Here is a 20,949-nt window from a genome sequence, read left to right on the forward strand (position 1 = left end):
AGCAAGTACAATTATTGGTGCTTGCTAAGAATACGCTTGTCAACTTTTGTAATTTCACAATCAATAGGATTAAAATCAATAAGTGGTACTCTTTCACAATCAGGTAGGGCCTTTCCAATTGGTCCGGCATATCCTATTGGGCCTGTTGTATTTTCATCTAAGTGTTGGAAAAGGTGGTGGAATGACAGTTCGTTGCAATGGAGAAGACAAATACTCCATTGTAGAGGTATTCCCACATGTATCTTTACTTGTGGCTGCGCGCGCTTCGCTGGCATTCGTCACTTTCGCCTCGCCTCTCGGTAGTAAGCTGTTTTTGACGAAGCTGCGCGACCGAATAACAATTGAATATCAAAATTTATCTTATATGCTTTGATTTTAAATATATTATTGTAATTGAATTAAACTATACCATTTCTAAAAGTCGTATGATAAAATTGTACCAAAGAGTCAAACTTCGAAATTTTGCAAAAACTACTAATTTTACTCATTGTGTATTATGTTGCGCGACCGGAAGATATGAAACAAATGTATAATAAGTGCATTTATATTGATTTTTTATACTTTTAGTAGTTAATTCATGGTATAGGAACGCAATTAAGACCATTTGGTCTGTTAAAAAAATATATGAAAAATTAAGGGTTTTCACAATTTTTGCTAACTTCGATGGCATTGCGCGACCGGAAGACAAATTAATAAAAAAATAATAATTAGTGCTTTTTTCAAGTCTATACCAATGGCAACTTTTGCGCACTATAGCGATCTGAAATAAGAAAAAAAGTTTTTTTCGAACCACCCTATTGTGTGGTATGCCAATTCAGCCAATTTTTAGTATAGTCTGTTCCTTTTGACTGAGTCGTATGCCTGTTTAATGTCTACAAACACGTTGTGAACATCACTGTTGTGTTCCCATGATTTGCTCAAGACCTGCTGGACTGTAAATATTTGATCCATTGTCGGTCTTCCCCGTCTGATACTATCCAATATTTTTTTTGCTAGAGCCACTATTTTATATTATGCCTACTTACGTGAGGACTTTATATGCTGTAGGTACATAGTAGAGAAATTCCACGGTAGTTTTTGCACTTTAAACAATTAAACAATGTTTAATTGTTTAAATATAATTTTTATTTATTGTTAATACAAATTTAAATTTCTGGTGAAACTATATTTCTATTACTATTAAATTTTTGTTAAGGGCCCGAAAATTATGTAGTGCCTCGGGCCTGATTTGAAGTAAAATAGGCTCTGCTAAAGGCCCGTTTTCACGCTACGTTTTCTTGTACGTTTTGTGGCACATACAAAACGTACGACAAAACGGATTTAATTTTTTCACTTCGACAAGACGTACGCTTTGCTATTTTTACGCTTCGTCTTATTGTACGTTTTGTGTGATAGGACAAATCCTATCACACAAAACGTACAATAAGACGTAGCATGAAAACGAGCCTTTATAAGTATATCATATGGCATATTATTTATGGCATAAAGGGTCGTTTTCACGCTACGTCTTATTGTACGTTTTGTGTGATAGGACAAATCCTATACATTTTTCGATTGGACAAAACGTATGTTTTGCTGTTTACACGCCACATTTTATTGTATAGGATTTGTCCTATCACACAAAACGTACAATAAGACGTAGCTTGAAAGCGAGCATTTTTCTTCTACATGGTTCCCTCTCATTTCCATATATTTAGTTTTTTCTTGGCTTATAATCACATCATATTTTCTAGCTTCTTCTTCAAATTTTGTGAACATTTTTAGTTCTATTCTTGAACGTGTCGGAAACACGAAAACCTATGCACTGTTGTCTTTTGTTCAGAATCCTGCCGCTTGTCTGGATACTGGCTCCTGTAATTCTCTTTTCTAGTACTAAGTACTAGGTTGAATAAGTCTGTTGACAGAGGGTCTCCTTGTTTAACCCGGGAGCAGTCGCGCTCACTTCTGTAACGTAAATAGTCGCGCGTAGAGAAAAAATCTCACAATATAGATTTAAATAAGAATTTAAATCAAATTTCTACTTTACAATATTTTTATTTACTTGTTATGTTAACAATATCTATTTCTAACAATTTTAAAGCTAATTAGTTGTCACCAAAGCCATCAATTCCACAAAAAAAAAATAAAAAGGTAAAAAAAAATTAAAAATAAATTAAAAAAAAATTCTACGCATTACTACGATCTTCCTCGAGGCACTTACGAGTGGAAAGCAATGTTGAAAAATTTTTCATTAGGTTGTCATGGAAAAGAATAAAATGAGAGATTTTTTCTCACGGCGCGACTGCTCCCGGGTTAATACTCGGTTAACGTTAAACTGATTTGAAATACTTCCTTATATCATGACTTAATTGACTGTATTGGTTAGCGTTATTTTAATAAGTCGTATCAGTTTCTCTGATATTCCTAGCGATTTCATTGCTTCTTATAATCCTTTCGTGAGATGGAGTCGTAGGCCTGTTTAAAATCAATAAAGGGCATATGCAAGCCTAGATGTTGTTCATAACTACCGTTTTGTAATATTTTTAGCATAAAAATTTTATGCTATTCCTTGTCTGAAATCAGCCTGATATTCTCCTATTATCTCGTGTCTGCTATTATGTTCTATAATTTCTTGTACTTGCTTCTTCAAAGCCTGTCTTTTTTTCTTCTGCATATTCTAGTCGCTTGTGTTCTATTTTCGTTATAATTTACTGTTCCTGCAATAGGGAACTTGCACTAAAATTGTTTTTTGCATAAAATTGTTAATTTATGTTTTAAAATGTTATATTCAAAATATTACGTCTTAACAATGAATAGTGTACGTACAACATCTAATCAAAGTTCCGCGCCTAAAATTTCCGTTTTAAACAACTTCAAAAGCGAGACCTGTGGTCTGACGTCACAGGCCACTCGTATCGTTTGTCCGTTCGGGGTGGGCCATTGCATTTAATGCACTTTGCCCATAGATAAATAATATAGTTGAAATATCTTGTTTTACTCTGTGGCAAAAATTATTTTTTCTGTGGCAGGCAAAATATTAACATTTTATCTCTGTTGACATGTATCAAAAAGTTCTTTTTTATGAAATTACTTTGTTCGTTTCTTGTGTTGAAGAACAAAGAAGAAACAAGTAACTTAAAAATAAACAAAACTTTTAGTAATAAAAGTAAGAGTAACTAAAAAGTATTGGTGCTACTATAGTATGCAGTCTACAGTCGGGTTTCTACTATAGCTTGCGGTCTACCGAGGGATGCGGTGTAAGTATAAGCTGAGATGATAAAGATATTAACTTGTAAAATTACAATAATGATTCTTCTTATTTATGCGTGTTATTAACTTTGTAAAGAAGGATTTTGTTGCTGCTAATCACCATAATCTTTTCTCAGAAGGCTTTGAACACAATAATGAAAGACTCCAGTAGGTACTAATAAACATTACAATAAAATATAATCTTTATTATAATGCAAATTACACCGTAATCTTTTCCAGGATATACGAAATCCTTCGATTAGAGGTAGGTAGATCAAACCCACGGGGTAAACCTTATAAGTACTATAATATAATGGTACCAAACTATTGTTATAAACGGTTTAAACATGCTTATTAATAACTCTTACTTATTTGCCTTGACACCTCGCATTTCTCCAATAGAATAGCTTTTACTACTTTTTATAAAAGTTGCCACGATGAAGACATCAACGATAGGTAAGTTAGTCAGATTGACCTTTTGAAAAACCCTCGTCCGTCATATTATGCGTTTTAAACTCTTTACAAGGTAGCACTCAACTTTATCAATTTCAGTTTAAAACTAAGCTGATTGGGGAACTACTTACTACAATATATAAGATGAACATAAATAATACCTAGGGATTTTTCATTAAAGACGATTAAAATGTAATATACCCGTGATACCTACCTTAATCGCGTTGTTTCCGCCGGTTCACCGTGGCCGGTGACGTCGAACCAATAGAAGGACGTTCAAGAGCCTCCTAAGATATTTGAATTTTATAGCATTTTCAAAACGTCGTAATAAGCGTACGGGTTAAAAATATTTGTTTTTTTCGCATGCAAGCGTTTTAAGATCATGTTACCTTATGTTTTTTAATATCATTTTAATATTTAAAAATTTTTGCAAGTTCCCTATTTCTTGTGTTTCTTTAAAGTTGGTTAAATGAAGGGGTCGGGGCAAAAAGGGACCTAAGCCTCATTTGAAAAGTTTTGAGTAAATCACGTTTAAAGTTTTTGACAAAATCCTGAAATCACATTTTTATATTTTCTAATGTTTACCTTAATTCCTTACATGCATAATAAATTCTTAAATATATTTTTTCAAAGACAGATACAAAATGACACTGCATCTTTTAAGAAAAAATGTATTAACCAAATAAATGTGGCTTATGACCTTTTTGAAAATAATAAAATGAATCATTCTAAAATCAAGAATATACCTACAATATTATTTTTTATTAAAAAAAATCGGTTTCATCATCCCTGTCTACTTCCTCTGTTTCATCAACTTGGTTATAATCTTGTTCAATGTTACTTGTACTGATTCCAATAATACTGAGATAAAACTGCTGGTTTGTGAGAGGAATATTGTAAAAGTTTCTTTATATCCTGAATTTTTTTGATGTTCAGTATTATTGGTCCTCCATATGTATATTTTTTAAGCTTTTTGTTGTCACCAAACTTTACAACCCTCTTAAACATTTACTTCATCAAACGCTCCATTTAGGGTGTGTTTAATGAATATGGAATTTGGGTGTTCGCTATCGAACCAAGAAGGGACCAAGCCACCTACTAAATAAAATACTTTTTTGGTCTTAAAACGTGTTATTGACAAATGAATTTAAATAGAATATTAGTGTTGATGGCTCTTTATCAATAAAAAAATTTAAAACAGGTTATTTGGGGCTACGTTTTACTAAAAAAGTAAATTTAATATTATTATAACCTATTAAGACACAAGTCACATATCCTACAGCAAGAAGGTCTCAATCCACTAAAATGTTTACTTACCTTTTTCGGAGAAGATTCATAATTTTCACTGGAACTCGTATGCGGAGAATATTCTCGATCCTGTACAGAATCGTCAGAGTCAAAATCCGAACCAGAACTACTGTATTTTTCCTTATAAAGTAATTGTTTTTCTTTCAACACTCTCCGATCATGTGTCGCCATGTTGATTTTGCTGTGGCTTATGACGTTCTTGCTTAAAAATTTTCCATGATTTTGCAAGTCGGCAACAAGGTCATTATAGCCTGGTGGCCACATTTATTGCCCAATAGCCGTAAAACTTCGCTGGTGGCTTGAGACCATTGTTACAGGGCCCGTTTTACTAAAATCTTAAAATTTCAAAAAATGTGGCTTAGGTCCCTTATTGCCCCGAGCCCTTCAAATATAGCTTGCCTTTTTTCCTTTACTGGGCAGTTCTGCATTCATCATCATACCATTCCTGCACAGTTTTCTAGGCAGATTCCGTTATTATTGTATTTAATTGTCTCTATTCCTCCTCTGCAGTATCTTTCACTCTGGTTTCGTTGAGTTTTCTTTGGAGAATATTTTGATATTCCTGTCTCTTTGTTGGACCTCGGAATCCTCCAACATTCCATTTTTTAATTCGACTATTTTTCCCTTTTACCACTGTGGCGATTTTCTGCTGCAATTGTGCGCCCACAAGATAGTGAATTGAGTCGGAGATGCCCATCTTTTTGAGATGAGGAAGCGGAATTATCTAAATTATGTACACACCCTTACTGGGTTCAGCACGCATAGAAAAAAATATTTGTCAGGGATATATTTAACGACTTGACATTGGACCGATTAAGATGTTTACAATAAAAACATTTTTTAAACTATTTTATACACTGTACCTACTTGCTACCTTCTAGGCTGAAAGGTTAAAATTCCAGCAAATGTATCTTCTTTTTCACGAATAAAGACTGTCTTGGAGCTTCATAATCATTAGTAGGATTGCAACCTGTACCGGGTGTCCCCCATAAGAATGATGGCTCTTGGCCATATCTCAGGAACCGTTTATAGTACAACTTTGAGAAAAAAATTTTTATAGCAAAAGTTGCCTCGGGAAAAGCCTGGAAATTATTTTCATAATTGCAGGTTCACCGCTAGAGGGCGTAATTTAATATCAAAAATTAAAAAATCAAAATTTTACAAAATTTGCCTAACGAAAGGGCACTGGAAATGCGATCATCGTATTCTTCATAAAATTATGCGCATGATTTCACAAGTTTAAGTCTACCTTTGCAAATAAGAGGTGGGGGTGAGTGGTAACCTTGTTTTGAAAAAATGGCTGTAAGTCCGGTTCTGCTAAATCGATTTGGGCAAACTTGGTCTTGTTGAAAACAACTCTTTTTCGTCAATGTAAAAGTTATAATTTCGAGAAACAGCCCATTAAGTAATATGCCAGCTAGGAGGCGTTATTTAATTATTTTCAGAAATCTAGTTTTCTTTGGAAAATATTAAATACAAGTATGCATTTTTAATACTGTATTACAAAATTAGATCAAATTAGCAACAGAATAGCGAGAACCGCATGTCGATACCTTTTTTCTATCTCGAGATTAGGGATGGGAAAAACCTACCGGTTTTAACCTAAAACCGGTTTTTTTACTTCGCAATAACCGGTTTTACCGGTTGTTTTTTGTCCCGGTTAGTACCGGTTTTTTCTTTTTAAAGTAAAAACCGGTTATTAGGTTTTTACGATGATTAGGATTAGGTTAGGTATTATTTTGGATCCCAATCATAATTATTATTCTCAAGTAATTATTCCAAACAGAACCATAATTCAAATTTTATTTTATAAATTATACAAATATACAAACGTGTTAAAAGAAATACATACATAATAATTTTTTTTGATGGTAGTAAAAATAAAAGATAAATTGCATTATTCAATTTATTTTTAAGTAAAATATTTTTGTTGATATTATTTTTTTTAAATCCCATTTGAAAGTCTGGGAAATTTTTTATAAGTTGAAATGATGGTTGGGTTAAATTGTATTTTATGTATATATTAATCTTACGCTATATTATATTTAATAATAATCAATAAATATATAATAATAATAAAATATTAAATAAATATATAATAGAATACAGGGTGAGGCAGATAAAAGTCCTATTAGAAATATCTCGAGAACTAAAGGAAACAGAATCATGAAAAATGGAATGAAGGGGTTTTGAAGAGTGATCTCTTTAATGAAAATATTTTCATCGATTTGCTACTTCCGGTTATACCGGAAGTGGCTTATAACTTCGTTTTTTTTAAATGGAACATCCTGTATATTTTTACATTTTTGGATTCTCCTGGATGTCTTCTTTCTTAAAATATGAGGTTTTGTAATGTTATACAGGGTAGTTTAAAAGAAAATTACGTTTATTTTCTTAATTTTCTAGCAACATTCACACCCTGTATAATTGTAGTAGTTTGACATCAAAATCTCTATTTATGTTCAAATGATTTTTAATATAGTCTACTATTGTTAAGAATTGTTAGTATAGCTAAATGGTTAATTGTACTATACAGGGTTGGTCGAAACTCGGAAAGAGTATTTTCTGAGTTTTCTTAAATGGAACACCCTATATTTTATTATTGTAATGAAATGATATTTTATGCTACTTTTTTATTTCTTAAGATTCCCTATACCTAACTGCTTTAATTTGTGAGTTATTGGTGATTCAAGCCAAACATTCATTTCAACAAAAAATACGTGAAATTTTATTAGGTTGGTCGTGAAAATATTTAATCACAAATAATTTTTCGGAAATAAATACATATTAATCTAGACTGATCTTTAAAATTGCCAATAATGGTTGAGCTATCAAAATACCTATGTAGTTAACATTCTTGGCGCGATTAACAATTAAGCACAAATTAAAGCATTTAGGTATAGGGAATGCTTAAGAAATAAAAAGGTACCATAAAATGTCTTTTCATTGCAATACTAAAATACAGGGTGTTCCATTTAAGAAAATTCAGAAAATCCTCATTCCGAGTTTCGACCAACCCTGTATACTAAAATTTAACATTTAGCTATACTAGTAATTTTTAATAATAATAGACTATATTAAAAATCATTTTAACATAAATAGAGTTTTTGATATCCAACTACTACAATTCTTCAGGGTGTGAAAGTTGCTACGAAATTAACAAAAAAACGTAATTAGCTTTTAAACTACCCTGTATAACATTACAAAACCGCATATTTTAAAAAAACGTGTCCCATTTAAAAAAACGAAGTTTTAAGCAACTTCCGGTATAACCGGAAGTGGTAAATTGATGAAAATATTTTCATTAAATAGATCACCCTTCAAAACCCCTTAATTCCAATTTTCATGATTCTGTTACCTTTAGTTCTCTAAATATTTCTAATAGGCCAGTTATCTGCCTCACCCTATATATAATATATATAATAGATAATTAATAGAATAAAATGGTTTAATTAAAAATTGTGTTTTATTTATATTGATATTGATGTTCTTTCGATAGTACTAATTTTGATCATATTGACATCGAGTATCGAGTCGAGTGGAGTATCGCAAACTAAAGTGCATTTTAAATGTAACATTTTAACCTATTGGATTAAAAAAACCGAAAACCGGTTTTTGGGAAAACCGGTTTTTTGGGCCGGGTATAACCGCCAGGTTAAACCGTAAGCAAAAAAAAAACGGTATAACCGAAAACCGGTGTTTTGTCAAAAACCGCCATCCCTACTCGAGATATCTTAACAAACGTATAAATTTTAAACATAACTGTTACTGTCACCGGTAAACGAAGTTAAGGAAAAGTAGTGTGCTGTGGAAAAAATAAAGAAAATTTTTTTAAATGTCAACGTGTATTAATTAATACAACAATAGGACAAACAACACTACAAAATATAACAAATAAATAAAAACAACTACTTAGTGACGACTTAATTGTTTAAATTGAAGAACTTATTTCCAAAATGTCTTAAATCCATGTAAAGTAAAACATGAGAAATTACAGATTTTTGTTCAAATTTAACATACAAATTATACAATTTTACAATTTTCATATGCACTTTTAAATGGTAAATAAGTCGTTTTGGTACATAAAACTTTATTCTAGACCTGAAGAAATCTATAAAGATTAAAAAAAAAATAAAAAATCGAAATTTTGGATTTAAGAAATTTTGGAAATAAGCTCTTCAATTATGACCCATAATTTTCGATGCAAGTATTTGCTCTTTAAGAGTATATTGAACAGCAGTCTTAATTTCTGCTCTCGCATTGCTTTGCATGGCATTTCCTACTCTCTGGATCATGTCTTCTCGAGTAGTGGGCCTAGCGGCAAAAACAAGGTCTTTAATCCGCCCCCATAAATAAAAGTCTAAGACCGTCCGCACATGGGTCGATCGAAGACATGTCTCTAAGTTCACGCGTCTTGCTCGTCTTGTACGAACCCTGCGGCACAAGCGATTGCTCTCCGCACACTTGTCGATTCAGTTTGCTCACATCTTCCAACCAGGAAGAACGCATTTTTTATATCAACCAAAACGACTATTTCGATCTGTAAAAAGTACGGAATTGTTACATTTTTAGTATAATTTGTATACAATAAGTATTATAGTCTGTTCGCTAAACTCAGACGCAACTGGCTACATATTTTAGTCGATAATTTTTTTGTTTTTTGCCAATTTTGCAAAAATTGGCGAAATTACTAACTATTTAGTGATTATTAACTATTTAGTAATTATTTTTTGCCAATTTTACTAAAATTGGCAAAATTGCCGACTAAAATATCTAGAAAGTTGCGTCTGAGTTTAGCGAATAGATTATATATGTACAATTGAGGGTATTTTTCTACTTCCCCAACGAATTTTATAATAAACACCTAGAAACAAATTTCAATGTTTTCAGAATTTTATATCACAAACAATATATTTCCACAAAGCTAGTAGGTAGTACTACAATCAACGAACATAACATGCACCGATCTTTAAATAAAACTAAAATTTAATTAAGCGCAAAAAACAACAAAAAACGAAGGAAACAAATAAAATAAAATACCTACCTATATGACTGAAAACGTGCGTCTCACTCGAACTTTCTCGTGTACTAGGGATCGCAAGAGACGAGAGTCGTACAAGACGAGGAGATTTGCAATCCTAAACGCTCCGTGTACAGAGCTCAATGCCACAACGAAGGAACTTGACTCGCGGGGACAAACCTATGCGACTGGAATCGAGTCGAGTAGCTCGAGCGTCGCCCCATGTGCGGACGGCCTAAAACAGTTCAATCTGGTGATCTGGCTAGCCAAAAAATAGGCTTCAACATCCTATCCATTATCCATCTATCAGCTAATGACTCACTTAAAAAATCTCTTACTATTCTGGAAAAATGCGCGGGAAAACCATCGTGCTGAAACAACATGGACCTACGAACTGATATCGGTACATCTTCCAGAAGAAGAGGCAATTCATTCTTTAAAAAAATTAGATAGCGTTCACCAATAATAGCATTATCGAAAAGAAAGTGTCCAATTATCTGACTATCACCAGATTTAACTGTTTGGTGTGGGGATGGTTTGGTATTTCACTTTTATTTAGGTATGGGAACGGATTAAAGACCTTGTTTTTGCAGCTAGGCCTACTCGAGAAAAAATGATCCAGAGACTACGAAACCCCATTCAAAGCATTTCGAGAGCAGAAATTAAGACTGCTGTTCAATCTACTCTTGAAAGAGTAAATGCTTGAATCAAAAGTGATGGGCAATAGTTTGAACATTTAAGTCGTCACTAAGTAGTTGTTTTGATTTCTTTGTTATATTTTATGGTGTTGTTTGTCTTATTGTTGTTTTAGTTAATATATACGTTGAGATCTGGAAAATGTTCCTTTGTTTTTCCACAGCACACTACCTTTCCTTAACTTCGTTTACCGGTGACAGTAACGGTTAGGTTTAAAATTTACACGTTTCTTAAGATATCTAGAGACAGAAAAAAAGGTATCGACATGTGGTTTTCGCTATTCTGTTGCTAAGTTGATCTAATTTTGTAATACAGTATTAAAAATCCATACTTGTATTTAATATTTTCCAAAGAAAACTAGATTTCTGAAAATAATTAAATAACGTCTCCTAGCTCGCATATTACTTAATAGACTGTTTCGAAATTATAACTCTTACATTACGAAAAAGAAAGGTTTTCAACAAGACCAAGTTTGCCAAAGTCGATTTAGCAGAACCGGACTTACAGCCATTTTTTCATAACAAGGTTCCCACTCACCCCCAGCTCTTATTTGCAAAGGTAGACCTAAACTTATGCAATCAAATATGCGCAGAATTTTATGAAGAATACGATGATCGGATTTCCAGTGCCCTTTCATTAGGCAAATTTTGTAAAATTTTGGTTTTTTAATTTTTGATATTTAATTACGCCCTCTAGCGTTGAACCTACAATTATGAAAATAATTTCCAGGCTTTTCCCGAGGCAACTTTTGTTATAAATATTTTTTTCAAAGCTGTACTATAAACGGTTCCTGAGATATGACCGAGAGCCATTCCTATTGGGACACCCGGTACATATGAATATATTTTTAAGCTTTCCTCTGCTCCGTATATTACGTTAACCCTTTATACGTATAATCTTTATAATCACCATCATTAATTTGTATTTCTCGTCTCATGATGTGGACCATATATTAGGACTGTTTTAATTTGCCTTTTTTTTTAAATAAAAATCCTTATTAATTCATAGACCTCAGAAACCTTAACGAAGATTAAAGATACTTGTCTGAGGTGATTAAAATTTTTGACTCCTCGCTGATCACTTTCGGCCACCCTTTCTGATCAAAGTAAAATTGAAAGAAGAAATTAGTACCAAAATTGAATATCCCAAAATTTCACAACAATTTTTTGTATGAGCGCAGAAAACTTTTTTCTATTTTAAAAAAAATTGTCTAAAAATTTCCTCACATTTTGATTGACAAATGCAACAAAAATCTCTACCGATACAGAGCTGTATTTTATTCTATGGACTTAACATACATATACGTATTTTATACGTCTACATCTCTTAAAGGAAAATAAAATTGATAACCAAAGATAGGTACTCTACTACTGATAGAAGAAAGGGAAAATTCAAAGAAGAAATCCTACAAAAGGAAGGATAGGAAGAGGAGAGAGCACTTGAAAGCAAATGCAAGCTAAAAAACACAGAATTAAAAAACGAGCCAGAAAAGATAAAAGAAACTATACAGTCCAGGGTAATAAGGTTTTTTCCATGACACTCGAGCAGCCAGGGTACTGAAGCGTTTTTTCGACAGTTAATACCTATGAGATCAAATTGTAACTATTTCCTGCGTAGGATCTGGCTGCCGTTTTTAATTATAATCAATTTAGTGTCAAAAATGGCCCTTTTTCATTTTTTTTTTAATCAAGGGAAAACAGTGGACCTTATGGTTACTTTAGAACAAACATTTTAGAGAGCATGGAAAAAGCTTTAAAATGACGTATTACACAGGTTGATATACTTATTTATTGTTAATATAATTGAGAAAAAAGGTCTAAATTGCAAGAAAATTAAGTTTGCAATAACTATTGTAAAAATTAGTGTACAGCTTTGAAATTTTTGTCAAATGAGGGTTCTTTGGTGCGTAATATGGGACAAACATTTCGAAGCGAATCATTCAATTGTTTATATTTTATTCAAATTGTTTATCCCAGAGAGCTTTTTTTTGTAATAAGTCAGAAAAACATACCGTTAGAACCATTCTGCAGGTGTCAAATGAAAGAGCATGAGCTAAGTTTCAAATTTGTTTAAAAAAAGTTAATAAAAAATGCACTTATTAGTAATAAATAATTATGCAAAAGTTTCGTCAATTTTTCTTTATAAACAATTTGAATAACTTTCTTGTTATGGCCGGTACAATTTTTTTTACACATTCTAAAAGATGGCATTTTTACACGAACTTTAAAAAAAATAAGTTAGCCTAGGTCAATTAGGGCCAAAGTTAGCAATTTTTTTTTAAAAATTCATAGTTAATTTGTTTATTATAAATAAGGATCTAAAATAGCGCTCTTTCGCTTTCAAAGACACGAAGTATTAAAAAAAAATACGAAAAGAAGGATCGGAAGCAGGGAGGGCATTTGAAAGAAAATACAAGGCAAAAACGCAGAATTAAAAAAACCAAGCCAGAAATGATAAAAGAAACTGTGTATATAAATGAGATGCTAAATATGTTAGAGAAAACAGTGAAAGAAAACTACCTACACAATATAAAATAATACGAAAACTAATAGGAAAGGCACAATGAACTATACGAGAAGTAAAGGATAATCAAGGAAACAATAAAAAAGAGAAAGAAATAATACAAAGATGGAAGGAACACTTCGAAGAAATACATATATATGCTACAAGGGCGAATATAAGGGGGGGGCCGAGGGGGCCCGGGCCCCTCCCGAAATAAAAATAAATAAATGAAAAATGGTTGATGAAGTTAAAAAATACAAGTTAACACAAAATATTGAAGTGGATGGAGATTGATTGATTTTATGGAGATTGATATATACTGTTTGTTGTGCATGCTGGCTGTTCGGAAGGATTTATCCAAGGAGCATAACTGGTTTATAGAGCCTACACTACTATTTTATAGTGGAGATTATTATTGTCAAATGAATTCCAAAATTTTTGAAAAATATGTAATAGAAAAATTGTTAAGGCATTAAACAAGAAAAAGGGGAAAAAGCTCGGACTCGGAAGTAGGTGCTAATTATGGTAACCCCTCACTTACGTCCGTGCATTATTCTCCCCTTCCTTTTTTGGGATCTCCCTAAACGGCAACTTTGCTCAGAGTCGTTCTTAACGGAGCCAGTACATTTTACTTACTACCGCTTTAATTTTAGCGATATGGCAACGCTGTGCGGAACGTTCTCGGCGCATGCTGTGTTGATTGTTTTCAGAGAAGCGTCAGTTACAAACTGCAATTAAGTGGTGTTGAGTTTGCTTTATTTGTTATTCGTTTGTTGTTATCCGTTGTTATATAGTTCAGCTCATTTCGTTATGAAGAGACAAGCTTCAATTGAAACCTTTTTTACGAAAAGGCTAAACGTAAGTGAACCTAGTGAAGTTAACTGTGCCGTTAGCAATGATGCTGCGTCTTCTGTTGTTGCTACTACGAGCACCGATCCATTTCCAGTAGCAGAGGACCGTAACCAGTTAGGCTTATTACAAGTAAGAGCAAACAAATATGATATTGGACACTATTGTCAAATCAACTCTACTCAAAGCTTAACAAATGAAGAAAAAAATTCACTGTTAGAAAATGTTTGGAAACCTCCGATTGGATATAAATTTCCTACTATTTCTAGTTCAAACCATGCTAGATCTTTTCAAATGAAATGGCTAGAAGAATTTAAGTGGTTAGCATATTCCGAGGAAAAATCTGGGTCATTTTGTAAATACTGCGTAATATTTTCTCACTCCGAAACTGTAGGAAAAGGAGACCACCAAATATCAGGGGCATTGGTAAATAAGGCTTTCACTAATTTGAAAAAGGCAAAAGAAGTATTTGGTAAACACGAAAAATGTACATATCACAAACGATCAATTTTGGTAGCTCAAAATACAAAATCTGTTGTAACTAAAAAATCGGAGAGTGTTATCAATCAACTAAATGCTCAAAGAATAATAGATATTAAAGAAAACAGGAAAAAGCTTATTCCTATAATAGAAAGTATAAGATTTTGCGGGAGGCAACAAATAGCACTAAGAGGCCACCGTGACACTGGACGAATAGGCTTAGAAGAACCAGAAAAAAATGATGGAAATTTCCGATCTTTGCTCAGATACAGGGCTAACAGTGGAGACAATGATCTAAAACTTCAATTATTGAGCAGTGGTGGTAAGAGTATGTACACAAGTTCTTTTATTCAAAATGAACTGATTAGCACGTTTGGTCATTTGATTCAAAGTCAGATTGTCACAAATGTCAGAAAATCTATTTTTTACTCTGTTTTGGCAGACGAAACAACTGACATTAGTCAAGTTGAACAGTTTTCTCTTTGTGTACGGTATGTCGACGACTCATCATATAAAATCAGAGAAGATTTCCTGACTTTTGTTCCAGTGTATGACGTTACTGGGGCAGCATTAGCTAACACAGTTTTGGATACCTTGTCAAGCTTAGGGCTTGACCTGAACAAATTGAGAGGCCAAGGGTACGATGGTGCTTCCACGATGAGAGGGCCCTTCAGAGGGGTGCAAGCGTGCATCAAACAGAAACTGCCTCTAGCGTTGTACACACACTGTTCTTCACATACCCTAAACTTATGTTTATCAGATGCAAGTAACATACCTTCTATAAAAAATTGCATGGGCGTTATTAAAGAAGTCTGCGCATTCTTCCATAAGTCAGCCAAAAGAACTGAAGTATTAAAATTAACCATTACTGAATGTTGTCCTGAACAAAAGAAAAAGAAACTTATTTCTTTATGTGAAACAAGATGGGTGGAGAGGCATGACTCGGTGCTTTTATTTAAGGAACTATTGGAACCCGTCAGTCTTTCCCTTTTGAAAATTGAAGAAGAATCAAGTGACTCAGCGCCTAAGGCACACGCTCTAGGTAGTTCTATCACTCAATTTCAATTTCTTGTAAATACTTTTGTTTTGAGCCATATGCTGTCTAAAACACATAACTTATCTGAGAATCTTCAAAAAAAGAACTTAGATCTCACACAGGCTGTGAAAAATGTTTCGAATGTCTTAGATCTGCTTTCAAAAGAAAGGGAAAATGCCGATAACAACTTTAAAGTCCTGTATAGTCAAATACAGGAGCGGGCTGACAAACTTAAGATTAAAGAGGAGGTTCCTAGAATTTGCCGCCTTCAAACAGCCCGCAACAACGTTCCATACAGTACCCAAGAAGAGTACTATCGCCGAGCTGTTTATTTACCTTACCTAGACGATTTTTGCAATTCGCTGAAGGAACGCTTTGAGTCTCACAAGGAAACAGTTGCATCCTTACAAAACATCCTTCCAGAATTTTGTATCAAAACTGATTTCTGTGCATTGGAACCTGCTTTCAATTCCTATGAAGAGGATTTGTCCCATAAAGAGGTTGTGGAAAGCGAGTTCATGCTGTGGAAAGAAAGGTGGAGCCAAGAGAAGTATGAAAATCTTCCCAAGTCAGCCGTAAGCTCTCTTGAAAAATGTGACCAAGATTTCTTCCCAAACATTTATGTTCTATTAAAACTGCTAGCAGTTCTGCCTGTATCTGTGGCAACCGTGGAAAGATCGTTCTCAAGTTTAAGAAGGCTAAAAACATACTTGAGAAATAGCACTTCGGAAAATAGGCTTAATGGGCTAGCGTTGCTTTCAATCCACAGAGACTTTGCAATAAGCAATGAAGAAGTTCTTGACAAGTATGCGAGTGTACCAAGAAACCTTGATTTTGTGTTGTAAACTTAAAATATAAAAGTTGTAATAAAGTTGTAAACTTAAAATATTAAATTAAAATAAAAATATACCAATTCTTTAAATTTTTTTTCGTGGGAGTATACCCGAACCACCTCTGCTTATTCCATACCCCCCCCCCCCCCGGATTCCCCGGTTATTGGGCCCCCCCAAAATATTTTCCTATATCCGCCACTGATATGCTAAACATTAAATGACCCAAGTCATAGAAGATGAAGTAGAATCACGAGAGCTAGAAGTGAATATTGGAGAAATTACAAAGAAAGAAATTGGAAACATACTAAAACTTCTAAAAAATGGAAAAGACACAGGAATGGAAAATATACCCATTGATCTAATAAAAGCAGATTGTAAGCTATTAATAGAAATGTTACATAAACTTTTGAACAAAATATGGATTAACGAAGAATTATTAAAGGAGTGGAAGGAGGGATTGATTATAAAAATCAACCCAAAAAAGGAGACCTATTATCTATCTGCAAAAATTGGCGTGCGTTATTGCACGCCAATTTTGCTAAGCGCCACATCCGAAGTGTTGACCAAAATTATATTGGAAAGATTCAAGCCGAAATTAGATAAACAACTGAGAAACAACCAAGCAGGCTTCCGTGCCACACGTTCCATCGTTAACCACATTTGCACCCTTACAATTATCTAAGAACAAAAATATGAATGGAATAAAGATGTATATAGGGCTAAGCGACTCTTCTGGAACTGCAGACGAGTTGTAGGTAAAACCTGGGGATTGAAACCAAAGGTGATATGTTGGTTGTACACATCAGTGATACGACCGACAGTCACTTATGGGTCAGTTCTCTGGTGGAGAAAGACGGCTTTGCAATATTGTGTGACCACTCTCACCACCCTACAAAGACAAGCGCTTCTAAATATAACAGGAGCCTTGAATAGTACAGGAACGGCTTCATTAGAGGCTATCACAGGTCTCCCTCCGCTGTAATTATATATTTCGGCGGTAGCCTTTATGACCATCCTGAGACTCAAAGCAAACAATACTTGGAGGCCAAATTATGTATTGAATAGCCACACAAACATTACTGGGACTATACTTGAGGAATCCATCTTTATGATGAAATCAGATATGATGACACCAGAACTAATCTTCACTGAGAAGATTAACACAATTATACCATCTAGAGAACAAAAAGTCCCAAATATTAATGGGGACTTAATATGGTTCACTGATAGATCTAAAACTGCCCATGGTACTGGATCAGGAGTCTTTGGGCAAACATGTAACTATAATAAATCTTACAGCCTAGGTCAACATACAACGGTGTTCCAGGCTGAAGTTTTTGCTTTGGTGGCCTGCATTGATGAAGACCCTAAAGCTAAGAGAAACAACATTTACACAGATAGCCAATCGGCTATTCTGGCTGTAAAGGACCCTCTCACCAAATCAAAACTGGTGAGAAACTGCAAAGATCTTCTCAATAACCTGGCAAAAGACAATAAAGTGTTGAATGGGTTGCATATGTTAGTTCATTTTAAATGAAGTAAAGAAACACAGACTTACTCACAATCATTTAATAATACTTCGACGACCGGTTTCGATCTCTACAATATTCAGATCATCTTCAGGTCGGCGTTACAAGTAGTTAAATGATGCCGTTACAAGGGATGCTTTGTACGTTTATCGATAACATGTTAAAACTTCCAAATTATGCTAATAGGATAGCTAGGTGAGGGACTGGGTAAGCGGATATGCTTCGTAGGTCAAAACACAGTTAATTGGAATCGATCCTGAATGCAGATGTGTGTTGTGAAACAGAGATAGATGTATTAGTTATGAGAAAGACAACGTTCGGGTGGGAATGTTCATAAATGCAGCTAAGGTGTAAATTGACTTATTGTAAACACTTGTACGATTGTGAAGGTCTTTGCTCTTAGATGTTTTGAGCTATGGGCAAAGGTCGAAGTAAGGAAAATGACAAATAGGAATAAATATTCAAGTTTGTATTGTTCCCTGTCACAGGACTACGGGATGTCAGTTATTTTGTATCATTGTAGGTGCCTAACACTTGGAAATCTATGAAATGTAGAGAATTATTATTCCAGCCTCACAGCAATTATTATTTTTTCTTCATAAGGGTGGTGAAAAATCTGATGCCTGCAACTATAGACCTATTGCCTTACTACCGGTACTCTCCAAAATTATTATTGAGAGACTCATTAAAACTCGAGTTATGTCCTTTATCGTTGATAATAACATTTTATCACAAAATCAGTTCGGCTTTTTAACAAATAATTGTACCACTGATGCCATGTTTTCTGTACTACATGAGGTTTACCAAGCACTAAACAATAATCTTTATACTGCCACTGTTTTCTGCGACTATGCCAAAGCTTTTGATTGTGTAAATCACGACATCTTGATTACAAAACTAAATTTCTATGGAATTCGAGGTACCTATTTCTTTAAATTGGTTCCAATCCTACTTGAATAATAGGAAACAACTAGTTAGAGCAAATGATACTGACTCTAGTCTCAAAAACATTGTATGTGGAGTACCACAAGATTCAGTATTGGGTCCTCTTCTGTTCCTTATCTTTATAAATGACATCACTAATTTAATAATTTAAAAATCGATGGGAAAATTTTTCTTTTTGCTGATGATACCAGTATCACTTGGAGCAACTCAACTATTGCATCTCTTCATGAAACTATAACTTCGGATCTACTGACGATAAAGACCTGGTCTGACTCTAATTTACTCTCTTTTAACGTAAATAAAACAGTAGCATTATCCTATAAAGGAGCTCTTCAACCTTTGCCTCTTAATAACAGCCAGATCAGTACCGTTTATTCTGTAAACTTTCTTGGTATTTTTTTTGACAGCAACCTCAAATGGTCCCTTCATATCGATTCATTAAGCAAGAAACTCGCCTCAGCTTGCTATGCAATAAGATCTGTCTCAAGGGAACTCAATTTGGCATCTTCTAAAATAACATATTTTTCGTTGTTCGAGTCTCATCTTCGATATGGTCTTCCTTTTTGGGGTTCTAGTACAGCTGCTCAATTTGATGTTATTTTTAAATTGCAAAAACGAGCAACAAGATATCTGTTTGGCCTCAGAAGATCTACACATTGCAGAAGTTACTTCAGAGATCACGGAATTTTAACACTTCCATCTTTATATATTCTAGAAACGGTTTGTTTAATTCGAAAACACCTTCATGTCTTTCCAGCAAGGCCCAATCATCTTTTCTCCACCATAAATTCAATCTTTGACATTTATTTACCGATTCCATCCACTGAGTTAGTAAAGAAATCTATATTATATTCCGCAAAGAAACTGTACAACCATCTCACGTTACAACTTAAATCTGCAACATCTTTCCCAAAGTTCCGTAAAATGACAAAAGCCTATCTATCTAAAAGACCATACTATTCAATAGAAGAATTTCTTAATGAATAACTAAGAAAATTGGGTTTCATACGCAGTAGCATAAACATTTCAGTTCCTTATGTATTTTATTTTATTTGTTGTAAGTATGTTCAATTTGCAATTTATATAAATTTTGCAATAAATTTTTTTTGTCTTGGATTTTATATCTTATATTCTACTGTACATATATTGACGATTTATCTAATTTTAGTAAATTGTAGTTGATATTTGTTATTGATATTATGTTTTCTTTTGACTGTATGTAAGCTTTGTCCATAAAATTGTAAAAATTTTCAGTGACAATAAAGCATATTTCTATTCTATTCTATTCTATTCTAATTATAAGAAAATTAATTAGATAAAAAAGATTGTCAAATTAAAAATTGGTTGAAAAACTGTAGAATATTAAAGGTGATCTGAGAAAGGAAGGGGTTTGTTTAAGCTATTGTATGATAGTGTATGTTCAGAAAGAAATATTGAATAAATAATTACAGGGTGTAGGCACTTACATTGAGAAATTTTTAAAATAAATAAATAAATTAACACAGAACACATAGGATTATTATAACTACACAGACAAAACAACAAGTGGTTTAAATTTTGATTTTTTTAATTTTGATTTTGATTTTGATTTTTTTTTAATTTTGATGGAAAGTAGCACTACATTTGTAAAATTCCCTTAAATCACCGATTTTTAATTTTCTAAAACTCAATTATTTATTCAATATTTCTTTCTGAACATACACTATCATACAATAGCTTAAACAAACCCCTTCCTTTCTCAGATCACCTTTAATATTCCACAGTTTTTCAACCAATTTTTAATTTGACAATCTTTTTTATCTAATTAATTTTCTTATAATTCTCTACATTTCATAGATTTCCAAGTGTTGGAATGTATGAAGGGACCATTTGAGGTTGCTGTCAAAAAAATACCAAGAAATTTTACAGAGTCAACGGTACTGATCTGGCTGTTATTAAGAGGCAAAGGTTGAAGAGCTCCTTTATAAGATAATGCTACTGTTTTATTTACGTTAAAAGAGAGTAAATTAGAGTCAGACTAGGTCTTTATCGTCAGTAGATCCGAAGTTACAGTTTCATGAAGAGATGCAA

At 33.3% G+C, this 20,949-nt stretch overlaps 1 protein-coding gene across 1 annotated transcript; it reads left to right on the plus strand.

Moving 5' to 3' along the window:
- The first annotated feature begins 15,328 nt into the window (after window positions 1-15,328).
- On the plus strand, window positions 15,329-16,417 carry LOC114333415 (52 kDa repressor of the inhibitor of the protein kinase-like). Its single transcript, XM_028283283.2, has one exon. It carries the CDS (start codon window positions 15,329-15,331, stop codon window positions 16,415-16,417), a length of 1,089 nt encoding a protein of 362 aa, XP_028139084.2.
- The last annotated feature ends 4,532 nt before the right edge of the window (window positions 16,418-20,949 follow it).

Source organism: Diabrotica virgifera, chromosome 10, assembly GCF_917563875.1.
Source record: "Diabrotica virgifera virgifera chromosome 10, PGI_DIABVI_V3a".
NCBI classification, from domain to species: domain Eukaryota; kingdom Metazoa; phylum Arthropoda; class Insecta; order Coleoptera; family Chrysomelidae; genus Diabrotica; species Diabrotica virgifera.